General features: G+C 33.8%; 1 protein-coding gene across 1 annotated transcript; it reads right to left on the reverse strand.

The window, feature by feature from the left end:
• Nucleotides 1-2,779: 2,779 nt before the first annotated feature.
• Nucleotides 2,780-3,130, reverse strand: LOC132277676 (glycine-rich protein 2-like). Its single transcript, XM_059779517.1, has one exon. The coding sequence runs from the start codon at nucleotides 3,128-3,130 to the stop codon at nucleotides 2,780-2,782; it is 351 nt and encodes a 116-aa protein (XP_059635500.1).
• Nucleotides 3,131-14,381: the final 11,251 nt, after the last annotated feature.

The following is a 14,381-nucleotide window of genomic DNA, read 5'->3' on the forward strand; positions in this document are numbered from 1 at the left end:
AAAAGGCCAAGTACTATTTTAGTTCCTCCTCTTTTGTAAGATGGATCAGAGCATTTCATTACCATTTTAAAAGGCCCAACACCCTAAGCCCATTCCAATCATATAACCGGATCATCCAACTAGAAATCCGTCAAGGCAGTCGAAACCCTCCCGTCTCAAGTAGCATGTCCAACGATTGACACACTGAAATGTCCCTATAGTTCATTTTAGGGGCGAATAAGGGCATCTCGTTATTCATCATTAATGAGTTGATGAAAATACTAAAATATCCTTACTTTAATTATTTTTAAAAAAATTTCAAATCTTAGTTATTGTAAAATGACAATAATGACTTTTACCAAACGGTCTCTTTTATTTTTTTTTCATTGAAAAAGGACATATTCGGTATTTAATATAATAAATTAGTCATGTGCAACGTACATGATTTGTTAACGGTACTTTTCTAATGATTCACTATTAAAAAGATCTAATTTGTTACATTTTTAAAATTTGAAGGAATTTATATACCGAAGTAAAAGGCAGGAGTGTATTTGCTCAAAAAAATAAATTTTACGGGTATTTTAGATACTTCAACCTATTATCAATGAAAGGGATATCCAACCTCTTAAAAAACTGCTCTTTACCAATCAAAGTAATGCGTGTGATTGATCGGCCACAACAATGTTATGCTATTTTCTCCAATGAAACAAACATATGAGCTCAAAGGAAATCCAAACTCCCAATTTTCAATATTTTCATACTGGGTACTCCGTGTTATTTTTTGTCACACACTCACACAGTAACGTGTGAGTGTATATATATATATATATATAAGCATATATAGCCATCTTTCTTTTCACTCTCATAGATCCAAGAGCCGAAGCGTGCACGAATGCATGCGAGAGCCTATAGATATTATAGATCCCGACGGTGATGCGATGCTCTCATAACACACACACATACACACACTCTTTTCACGCTCATCATTGTTGCATCTCTAGACACGCCTTTAAACGAGGCATGCCCTCCACGCGTAATTCTACGGTGCATCCGCTATTATTTTAATCCGGTACTCCCAACCATTTCAACGCGTTGGTTTGGATGACCAATGTGAACACCCATTATACTAATCCCCCCTATGTACCGAATCCAACGGCTTCGAATATAGGTCAAACCTCTCACACATCACCAAGTCCTTTTCGGGGACACTAAAAAAATGGTCTTCCTTGTTTGTATGTGATGCGAGTTAGTGACCGCTTGATGGGGTTTGGACGGTTGTGATGCGGGTGGGTGTACGTACACGCGAGAAGGAGAGGATAGTTGTGGGATTGTGTCAGTGTCGTCAAAGATAAGACGGCGTGTTGAGTAAAGGGTGCGAGTCGCGTGAGAGCCTTTTGCTACTAAAGTCTGCAGTTGCTTACTGTGTAGAAGATTTTGTGGTCGGAATTCAAAGATTTTGTTTCTATTTTTTTATTACTTTTTTAATTATTGTCGTAAACATGACATTAGTGTGGATTGTTTAATCATTATTACAAAGGGAATTTTTACTTTGGCAGCTAATATTAAGGAATGAATGGGTTGAGCTGAGTATGATGCTTCGAGGGCATTTTTTACCCTGTTTTTTTTCCTATTTTTTTTTCTTATTACTTTTAATTCTTGCAAAAAACTTAGCTTTACCAATATTTGAACTATTGATCTCTTACATCAAAAGACAAAAATGAAATAATGAAAAGCCTTTAGAATATATTTGGCAACTGTGTTTCAGTTTTACGTTTATGTTTTTCTCCGAAACAAATTTATTTTTTTCTCATTATTTTTAATTCTTGCAATAAACTTAGTTTTACAAAGATTTTAATTATCGATCTCTAACATGGACAAACAAAAAAGAAATAGTGAAAAGCCTTTAGGATATGTTTGGCAATTGTTTCCATTTTACGTTTGTATTTTCATTTGAAACAAAAATAAAAGTTGTGGAGAGACTAGAGTGTTCAATGGTAATTGGAATTATGTTTGATAATGCAAAATTGAAAGCAAAAACATGAAACACTTTTGATAAAAAAATATTGCAAGATTGAAAAACAAAATGGTTAGAGAGTTTTTTTTTTTTTTTTTTTTTACTATTCACCACTATAGTGTTTTACTATAATTAACACAAAAACATCATGAAACACTAATTTAGTATTTTCCATTTGTGCCATTTTTGGGCAACAAAAACATTACTATTTATATTGTAACAAAAGTTACTATATGTGTTTCGGTGTTTTACTTCACGATGTTATAGGTACCATACGTAACAGGAAACATGAACAAAAGCGATTGCCCAATAGGTCCTTATGCTACATTTGGTGTGGAATAAACTGTCTATTCCAAGCATTCATTTGTTTGGTATGCAATTTAAACTGGGAATAACCATTTCATTAGAATGAAAATTCATTCCAAAATTCAATCTATGTAATGACCATTTCCTTTCTTAAGTACTATTTTTAAAAAAAAAATTAAGTTCCCAAAACACCCTCATGCTCCAAATCCAAAAACCACCACCACCACCACAACTACCACTAACTTTCATCATCACCACCACTTTCATTACCTTCCACCACCATCACTGCCACTGCCACCACCTTCAACCGCCACATCGTCGCCACCTCCACTGCCTTTAACCACCGCCACTGCCACCTCCACCTCCACCGCGCCCATCGCCACTACCGACTTCCATCAATGCCACCACCACTTTCACCATTACCACCACCACTGCCGTCGCCTTCACCATCACTGCCACCTTCCACCACCATTGTCGCCTTTAGCCACCGCCACTGCCACCTCCACCTCCACCGCGCCCATCGCCACCACCGACTTCCACCAATGCCACCACCACTATCACCATTACCACCACCACTGCCGTCGCCTTCACCATCACTGCCACCTTCCACCACCATTGTCGCCTTTCACCACCCTCACTGCTACCGTCACCACCGTAGCTGCCTTCCACCACCATCACGCCGCCGCATCCACTACTTCTACTGCCACCTCCACCACTACCACCATAGATGCTGCCACATCCACATCCACCTCCACCACCACCCCACAGCCACCGCCACCAATACTGACTTCCATCATTACCACCACCTCCACCGACTTCCATCACTCCCATCACCTTCCACCACCTCCGCCATCACCTCCACCTCCACCACCACCGCCACTGACTTCTATCACCATCACCACCATCGCCACTTGCTTCCATCACCATCACCACCACCACATTCCACCACCATCGCCACGTCCACCTCCACTTCCACCACCACCGACTTCCACCACTGCCATCATCTTCCACCACTGCTATCGTCTTCTACCACCGCTACCTTCCACTACAAACCTATACCATTGTTGTCTTTCACCACCACCGTCGCCTTCTAACACCACTACTACTTTCCACCTCCACCACCATCAACCACCGCCGCCATTTCTTTTTTTAAAAAAAAATTATAGAGGAATGTTATTTTATTAATTTAAATTATTTGTCACTTATAAGGGTATTTTGGATAATTCAATTTAAAATTCATTTTTTTCTAAATTTTACATTAGTCTATTCCTACAGATCTCATATTTGCAATTAAACAATAGAATGAAAATAATCATTCCATTTTCACTTGCATTTCATTTTATTTCTATGCACCAAACGATGCAGCATTTATAATGATGCTTTCAAACTTAACTGGGTAATTTTTATATTCAATCCCATCCCTAAGGAGGTAAATGAAAATATACAAAATTTCATTCCCAAGTAATGAATGGAAATCTGAGAGTCCAACACATTTGACTAATTTTATGGGGTAAAAACTGATGTCAGTATGACATTAGTCATATTAATGAAATTGTGATGATGTCCAACAAAATTCTCTAAATCAGTCGAACTTGTCAGATTTTCGGACTCCAAATCATTATTCTTATTACAAAAGTCAAAACCAAACTATTTGTTTATTAACAATTCCATACATTTGAAATTCTAATTAAGATTTTACATAAACACCAATATTTTACTTAGACACACTTAAGCTAATAAATTACAGAATGACCGAACAAATCTAACACTGATTAGACTTGCATTCATTTTAAGTCATGGCATTATTGTTGCAGAATCAGTAGTGACATCATGAAAAGCTCTTTTTTTTTTTTTTTTTTTTTTTTTTCTTTTTTTTTAAATCTTGGCAAGAAAAACAGCATGTCATACGGTATCTACAAATACAATCATAAACATCATACAAAGGTAAACAAATCAAGAAGTAATACAATAAAAATTGAAGAACAGGCCTTCGATTTGGTAAGAAACAAGCCAAAAAACACCAGCGGACCATTCAGGAAGAAGAGCAGCAACGGAAGTGACCCAAAGGTCATCATCAAGGCAACAGCTCCAAGGTTGCGTCCACAAGGCGCTACCGACTGGGGAAAAAACCATCCAAACCCCACACAAAAAGGCTGAGATACCAAAACCAGACATAGATCAGGGACTAGCTGGAGACAAAACACCACGTCCACCCTGTCAAGCCAAATCAGGAGCAGATCTATCAAAATCGCAGCAAAACGACGTGAAAGTACCCGCCGAGCGAGCTATTTACATCACGCCGAGTTTATTTATCGGTGGAAGACAAGGACCGGCCCCTCCTCACTCTCATGAGAGAGAGTGAGGGCAGAAAAGAAAAGATGAAGGGGAGGCTGCCGAGGATTAAAGAGAGGCCAAAGAAAAAAAAGTAGAGAGAAAGAAACGGGAGTGACTTGGTATCATGAAAAGCATTTAGTTGAAATTGCAAATAGTGACAAATATGAGAGGCCAAATACAATGTCACGTTCAATTACCCAAAAAGAAATACTGTGACTTCTTTAAGCTTCTTGGTACTTTTCTATGGCTCATCTTGGAAGTGGCATTTGTATTTTCTCTGCAGCTATTATATAGTGGGATGTTGTACATGTGACGAGTTGAAATATTGAGAACAGATTGAGAGACTTTGAAATAGGCTGATTCCAATCACAAGTCAAAGATGAACACTCATGGAATGTATGTAAATCTAGACTAAAAAGTGACCTTTCTTCTTTTCCTGGTTGTCATAGATGGACAAAGTGAAAATTAGTGACTTAAGAAAGGAGTGTTATTTTCCGATTGCCTGGAAGAAATAAAAGAAAGATCTTGTTGTTTCTTTAATAATTTTTGATTTTTAGTGGACCTCTACTATGATTTGAATCCAGCTGAAGTTCTAACCATCTATCAGAGAAAAAAGAACGAATGGATCTTGTAGGATTCTCAAAAAATTCTTCGATTTCTTTCAGAAGCTAACTCCAATAAATGCAAAAATTAGTAAGAAGGCAATTGTGGACTAATTCAATTCAGACTCTCTAATTAAGAAAACAGTTCAGAAGAGTGTATTAATATATTATAAAGGGATCTCAATATTAATTTTTATTGGATTAGTTCACCAAGTGTCAAACACGTGTACTCAATGACACCTAGTGTTTTCTTCTCGACACAACTATTTTTCAAATTTTACAAAATGACAATTTTGCCAATACCTTGTATGAAAATCTTGTTTTTCCTTAAAATGAGATTACTACCGACTTTTCACACTAAAAGTCATCTTCTAGCCACTAGCGAATAGATTTAGAGGAGGTCAAAGTAATAAACGATAAACGATCTATCTATGTATAATTTGTCCAAATTTCAAGAGAGATAAATGTAATTTACCTTTATAAAAATAAAATGACTTAACTTAATGAAAAATTCATAAACTTAATAAATGGATAGCTTTGATACGAAATCACGTTCGCACTCTACAAAAAATACTTTCACACATTACTTGTCTTTCAATAAAATTACACAATCTTCAAAATATTATTCTATTCCACTTTTAAAGGAAATTATGTCACTTTTACAAAAGAAAATATATATATAAATAAATAATGGGTTCATATTGATTTTATTATTATTTATCATCATATGTTTTGCATTTGATTGAAAGAATTTCATTCAAAGCTCATCATCTTCTTCTTCTTTTTCTTCTTCATATTGATTTTATTATTATTTATCATCATATGTTTTGCATTTGATTGTTGTTGTTGGTATTATTATTATTATCATTATATGTTTAGAAATTATTTTTTATTTATTTTTTTTTTTTTTGGTACATCATTTGTTTAGAAGTTGATTGGTTTTCAAAGTGCACTTTTAATCAAAGTCCACCTTACTCACCAAAGTCTTGAATCCCACTAAGGCACCATCTCATTATTTTTGCGTGGGAATGGGGCTTAATTAATTAATTAATCTAATACATATAATTGTTTTCACATGAAAAAGGATAATTACATTTCAACTATTGGTTAGATAAATTTGACTTCATCAACGCAAATTAACCAAAAAAATAAATCAAATAACCCAAATTCAACCTGTAATTAAGTACCTCACTTTGGTTTGGTGAAAATAGTTGAAAATTGATCAATCCCTAATTATGTCTTATCCAACCTTTTATGACCTTTAAAACTAAAGAAATTAGTGGAAGTAGAACCATACGTGTGAAATAGTACTAATGTCTTTATAATTAAATGGACACACTATTCAACAACCGCAAAATCCGCCTCAACTTTCACACACACCAATACATTACACTATGTGTTAACAATGAGTTGGTTCATTTTGTTAAGTTCTTTTTCTTCTCTTTTGTATAATCAATCGTTTGATTAATTATGTCCTTAATTATGTTTATCATGCATACTAATTATCAAATTAATCGGAAAAAAAAAAAAAGCAGCCTCATCAATGTCACACTTTAAATAATTGAGAAATATATTTTAATATTCTTCATTTTAAAATTAGGGTTCGAATAATAAGCACAATAAAGTTATTTAATCATATGGGATGTTATTGATGGTGCAAGAATTAGTGTAAATTAATCCTAAGACAAATGGTATATAAATTAATACGTGCGAACGTGCACACATTCTTAAATTAATAATTTATTTATTTTTAATTATGGAATCACATTTTTTTTTTCTCGGCAAACTAAGGGAGGTGTATTTTTACACATACACACCCGATGCTGTAACAACCCTCACCCTCCCAAGACTCAGTATTGTCCGTTTTTTACTCCCTCAGATCAAATATTATGCTTAATTTCGGAGTTCTAATGGATTCACGACTTTAAAACACGTTATGTCATAAAAGGGTGTTTAATCTTACATATAGTACATTATTTTTCCCAAACGACATGGGATCATGACACCCTATAACTTGCCAGTGTAGTAACTTGTCCAATATCTCGCATCCATCCACATCACACCTGCCCACAGAGAATGTTACATAGACGCTCGATCAATTAGGCCACTGAAAAATACCTCTTGTGGAATCACAATTGACAATTCCACTTCTTTTAAGAGTGTAGTACTATGTGATTTTTTAATATTGCTAGTGTCACTATTATTACAACTTTGTGTATCTAGTGCAAAAACCACTTACACATTTTGAAGTACTTGTGTTTGCTCAAAAATAGGTAGATAAACATATGACCCTAATGATCATCAAAATGCTTGGCTACAATTTGTTTTAGGTGAACACAATTGTCTTTTGAGTGGATATTTAGTGGAATATTCACTCTCCATAGTAAAATGCAAAGTGATTGAACCCAACCATATGTCTTGGGTTGACACTACAAAACTATTCTCTTAGATTTTAAAATGTCAAAAACATTGCTCTTCTGTTACAAATGGACACTTGCATATGTGCCTTCACACTATTTTTATTGTACTTTTATCATTGTGGGAAGAAAAATATGGGAATTTACATTCAGCATTACATCTTAAGTGACCTTGATTAGATGATTCATGTTTTCTTGCTAATAAAAAAGGACATAAGCGTGCAAAAGCCAATTCCAAATGATGTTCCATCACTACTAATTGTGTCTCCCCTTAATAATCGATCTTCTCACTAAACCTCACGAAAACTCAAAAAAAAAGGAGACTCAATCCTTTTCATGTACATCAGCTAAAAGCCCTGTTTGGCATACTTAACTTTGGTCACAACGTCATAAACTAATGATCGAATTTCAAACCTAGGCTCCCTAATTAATATTCTTGCCAATAAAAAAGGACATGAGCGTGCAAAAGCCAATTCCAAATGATGTTCCATCAATACTAATTGTGTCGCCCTAATAATCAATCTTCTCACTAAACTTCACGAAAGCTTGGAAAGAAAAGAGATTCAATCCTTTTCATGTACGTCAGCTAAAAACCCCGTTTGGCATACTGAACTTTGGCCATAGCGTCATAACTTATTAGTAACATGTGTCTGATGATCGAGTTTGAAACCTAATGTGCCCTAATTAATATCCTAATTACCAAACACAGCCTTAGAAAAAGGTGAGGGGGGAGGGTTGACACTTACTTTCTAGTGGGGCTTTTTTTGAGATAGAAAATGTATTGAATGTAAAGTAGAATGGGAGAAAAGAAAGTCTAAGAAAGTGGGTGGAAATGTAACATAAAATATGTGTGTGAGGTGAGAGGGGCATGTATTCCTCTCCTTTGGTGCTCTACTTTTGCAAATTGGTTTGTGGGTATTTTTTAAAAGCATAGCATGTAATGGTTTTAGTGGAGAGGTTATCGTTTTAGCTTTCCAAGCGTGGATGTTTTTGTTGGAGAATCCACAACCAAATGGCTCCATGGTCTCATGTCCCACACTCCCCCACCAAATTCAAATATGTGTTAATGGCCTCCCTAAAAGTGTATGTATAAATAGATTTATATATATATGTGTGTATTTAACTATACTAGCGTGCAAGGTGTCACGTCTTTGTGCATCTCATTGCACTATGGTTTTGGTAATGTGTATTTTTAAAACAATACTTTTATGCCTAAAATTAATTGTAATAGCACAGATCGTGGAAGACCATGTTTAGTTGTGACTTCCCCAAATGAAGTCCAAATGGTAGAAAAATTGGTTAGGAATTGCGTCTAATGATGGACAATGTTTTGGAATAATATAGTACTAATGGATGGGTAGAGATATATACTCTTGAGAGAGAATAATCTAATTAGGAAAAAGCAAAATGAAAATGTTACTCTGTAGCAAGTTACACTAACCATGTTTGTTATTTGTTTATATTTTTAGGATTATGATGTAGAATGAGTTATTGATGACTGGGAGAATCATTTAGACCGTCAGAAGGCCAAACGGAGAAACTAATACAATTTTTTATACCAATTGATGATTTCAATCCGATGAGATTCATTCTTAGAATCTCTCCAGGGATTGATCACTATGTACGGATTAGCTTTGATCCTAACCTACGTCTGAATAAATTTCTCAAAAAATTTGAAAAAGTTAAAATAAAAAGTCAATCTGGAACACATTAGTTACATGAACTATTTTTGTCATTTATTTACATTTTTAAGGTTATGATATAGAACGAGTTGTTTGTTGATGACTAAGAGAACCATTTAGACTAACAAAAGGCCGGACGGAGGAAGTAATACATTTTCCGATACCATTCGACGCACCTATTTCAATCCGATGAGATCCATTCGTAGGATATGTCCAGTGATTAGTCATTACTTAGGAAACAATTTTGATCCTGACCTAAATACGAATATATTCCTTGCATTAATAATATTTCAATTTTCTCGACAACTTGTGATGGCCTTGTATTTTAGACTAATTTGATACTAGTTGGCAAAAAAAAAGAGAATTTTTCAATAATCATTCCCATTTTTGCCATACATAACAATTTCACTATAAATTTTTATAAAATGAAATACAAAATGTATGTATCTAATGACAAACATTATGCAATGGTATTATGGTGCGTCCCACAATCAACCATAAATATTTCCGGGTGGGTAAGCTACTAACTAAACCCTCTTATGTAGCTTCTAAAACCCTGTTACTTCAATTTAAGTGGTCAATCCACAACCACTAATCTCCTGTCACCCACTGACACCTGTATAAAATTATATATATTTTTTAAAAATATAAACAAATTAATTAAAATATAAATGTTATTTAATACTCCATACAGTTTGACGATTAAAGTAAGCATGACAATTAAATAACATATAAGACACTTTTACTTTACATCTTGTGTATAATATATATACATATTCATACACACTTATATATATATATAATATTTATATATGGAGTGTGTTAGTGCTGCAAAAAGTGTAGACCCAATGGGACTGGGAAAGGGAAAGGGAAAGAGGAACTTTAACTGGGCATGTTTATTGTTCCCTCCACTCCAAACAAGAGGGCATGAAAGTATGCATAATGCATATCATTATCCATAGTTTATAACAGACTTCATATATATTATTTGGTCCCTTGGATCTTCTTATCTGTGCATAAGATTTTCTTCAGGTGATTAAATCATGGCCATCTTTGTTTTTTATTTGTTTTCAATTTTTTAATCAATTCTCAGTTAGTTTGTGTTATTTGCCAACTTAGGGGTTTTTTTATTTTTTATTTTTATCCATAGTTTATTGTTAGGGACATGATCCGTACTCGACTCATATATTTTAAACAAGAGTAAAAATAAATTAAATTTGGATTGAACCTCGAGTAAAATTCGATCTACTTAAGAATTATAGAATACAGATGAATCTTTCAACAACGTATATACCCGTTACGTTTTTAAATGAAATTTCAAATATGTTAAAAAGAATTCAAATCAAATTAAATCAAATCTCGGACCAAACTGATTCCACCAAGCCCTAGTTTTATTTGAGAGAACCCAAGTATGATACTAACTATCCCTCTCAACCTGTCTCTTCAAGGTAGCTGAGACAATTCTTAATGGTCATTCATTCAAGAATTTTCCACCAAAGCAAAATTTTCCTAAAAAGTGACAGCTTGATTTGCCTCCCTTTTGGAGTCCTGATAAACTTGAAATCATGATTCGGCATTAATTAGTATTAAAATATAAGTTCTTAACACTTGAAAAGTTTTTTTATTTTATTTTATTTTTTTTTAGCATTATTGAGTAATTCATGATATTTTCTCCAATAACTACTAAACTACAAAATATTCTAATATCAGAAGAAAAAAAAATTTTAATTTGCATCATTAATTTGTCTTGATTTGTAATAATTATAATTTCAGCTTGATTTGCAACAAGTTTATCTTTACCCAAAATAATAATAATAATAATAAAATAAAAATTCAAGTTTAGATGATTTGAGGTCTATTCTCTTAATTATTATTATTTTGATAAATTATACTTACCTCCCCTATAATTAGGATTTATTACACTTACTTTTCCTATCTTTTAAATAATTACAATTACCACCCTAATTTTAGTTATACATTCGTAGCAAACCTATCCCTGTCATCAGTTTTCCTATTAGATGTGCGGCCAATGCTAGCCAAAACCCTAATTAACCAAAAATATTTATGTCTTGAGTTATGCCACGTGCAATTGTGACTTTCACGACTGCACAACATTAGTCGTTAGATCTTATAAGTCTTACAATAAAGTCCATTACATATGTCTTTACTATTTCCGGAGTATTATTCTATTTACTACTATATTAAAATTCTCATCTATCATAGAAAAAAAGAGAAGATAAAAAGAGGGAGAGAATAAAGTTGATTAAAGGGGGCATAAACTAAAAAGTAGTGAATAAAAACACACACTACACACACTTGTGAGAAGTGACCCAGAATATAATGGTAAGTGGGTAGTGTAAAGCTTTGATGATATGGTCACCAACCCTGGTTTTTGGGCAGCGATTGATGGGTCTCTTTGGTGGTTCAGACATGGCCATGAATCACGTCAATGAAAAGTATTATTGTACTCTCTTTGGTGGGCCAGTGGCCTAAGCTCCCTTTTTAACCCAAATCTTAAAGTAGGTCATTGATGGAGCTAACTGGAGATACTTATATTACATTGTCAGATGGATGAAGAGGAGTACTCAGTACTGGAGGACTACGAATTTATACAGATAATGTGTGTGTGTGTGTGTGTGTGTGAGAGAGTGTGTTTTTTAGTGGGGGGCTACATTGTGTTAATATGATTCATAGTTTGAACGGTCAAGCTTCAAATTATTGGTATTCATGCCAAACATAGGATACCATCTTCCCTAATCTTAATAGTATTTCTTTTCTCCTCTTTTTTTACCCACTCCCAATGGCAAAATTCAATTGACCACATTAGTGGCAGAGAAAAAGGGTACACTAGGGAGAATTTTGATTTGGATTAAATGCTAAATCTAGAATAGAATCATGAGTAATGCTGTAAAAATCAATCGATTTGTTTAGGTCTTAAACAATGATTTTTGTAAGCTTTTAAAAAGAATAGATTCTCCCTTTTAAGGAATTTATCTCAATTACTAATTATCAGTCTATCATTATTAAGTTTATCATTTTTCAGCAGTGATATTTGAGACAAAATATCAAAATAAATTATTTAGTCAAAGTTACGGAAGTAAACATCTATGCATAATCGAATCCAAGATATTGAGTAAAAGGGGGTAAAAATGAATTTTATTTTATTTTATTTTATTTATTTATTTTAATTTCAGGGGGTAATATTAGAATCTAGATGTCATTATGGGTTGGTATGGATATATGGTTGTAGTCTTTTATTAGTATTTTTATTTTTATTTTTGCAAGTTGAAGAATCACAGTGGTTTCTTTATGGCGCCAACTTCTGTCTTTTTGCTTGCTATGCCAAATAGCTTTCAGATTTTGGCATTAGGGCACAATTGAGCTTCAGATTTTCCATAGCGATGTCCACAATTTACAGTGTATACCACAAAGCTAAGGAATAGATCGAATTAAACAAATATAAGATCAATAATTAGCAGACATAAAAAGTAAATAACTTTATTACCTAAAATTAGTTATTGAGATTGAAGATGAGCGTATTAATAAAATCAAAAGAAGATTTGCTATATAGAGAAGTATAGAATAATTATTAGACCATTTCATTTTTATATATTACACAAAATGCAATGAAGATATGATTATATAAGCGTCACATACATGTAGATATTCTTATATTCATGAAATAGTTGAAATTTGTATCCATTGAAGATGAGATGGGAGAAACTAGAGTGGTTATGTGTAAGAAAGATCAATGAATGCATTAGTGAAGAAAGAAGAGTTTAGTGTTTTATATTGAAATAATGGTGGAAAAATAAAAAACCAAAATTTACGTATTCGCAAAAAAATTTGGATACAAATGAGAGAAGAAGCAATGGAAGAGACATCCTTGAAGAAAATATTGTATTATTCTCTCTTTTTTCGGTTGGATGAAAGATAACATAATAAAGTAACAACTTAATGTGTTCGTGAGGAGAGAAGGAAGATAAAGTTTTAAATTGTTTTTACTATTATATCTATCGCTAACTACATTATTGTAATTTATAAAGGTTAATATTGTAATTCAAAACATTTTTAATAGGTCATTTGTCTTCCATCCGTCCATATTAGAAGTGATGAAAATTTGTATCCATTCTTTCTCTCTCATTGTCTCCTTTCTATTGAATGAATGCAGTATCTTCTCTTCACCCCCCTTTCTTTCGGGAAGAAAGTATAGAATAAAGAAGAATACTATTAGATCATAATGAGACAGTTGCCCAACTCTTTGGGTGATTAGCAAAGCAACTCGGATTAGCAAAACTCTAAATTAAAATAAATTGTGGGTCATGTCATTTGAGTTTAATGGATGTTCAATCACCATTTATAACTTCTTTTTTTCCAATCACCATTTATGGTATTGTGGTTTGTGATTATTCTTGGCCTTTCAATTCATTGATTTAAACAGTAGAACATAATTAATTTGAGCAGGTATAATGTAAACTCAATAGTTGGCTACATTAATTAAAGGTCACACGAGTAAAGCACTAATCAATTCACCTCAATTATACTTCTTAATCACTTATCAATTCGCCTCAATTATAGTTTCCCATAAAGAGAAAAGAAGAGAATTTTCAATCAAACCAAGGGCATTATAGGAATAACACACATACATCAACATTGTGTGTGTGTGTGTGTGTGTGTGTGTGTGTGTGTGTTGACATTAAATGGTGAGTCCATATTAATCAAAGAGGGTTGGTTCGAACCGCACACATGGATCAAACAACTGGACACGGACTCATGGAATCATGATGCATTATGCAACCACCGACGGGTCCACCCACGTCCCAAGCAGGTTCGCTCATCTACGATATTGGATATTGACCACACACACACAAACACACAGTTACATCTATGTATGTATATATATGTGTGTGTTGCACATGATTGTACACTGATACCAAGCGTGTACTACGCACGTATGAAAACTGTAGTCCCCACCACCGCACGAGCCAAAAGGACATTCATGTCAATTCCTTTGTCTATATAGTCTCACCATACGTGCACTCTCTCA

Source organism: Cornus florida, unplaced genomic scaffold (genome assembly GCF_030987335.1).
Source record: "Cornus florida cultivar Cherokee Brave unplaced genomic scaffold, ASM3098733v1 CherokeeBrave_3.0.0_Hap2_Chr10, whole genome shotgun sequence".
Taxonomy (NCBI): domain Eukaryota; kingdom Viridiplantae; phylum Streptophyta; class Magnoliopsida; order Cornales; family Cornaceae; genus Cornus; species Cornus florida.

Coding starts and splice junctions, on each gene's coding strand:
- LOC132277676 (XM_059779517.1), bottom strand. CDS start 3,130: ATGGGAGTGATGGAAGTCGGTGGAGGTGGTGGTAATGATGGAAGTCAG.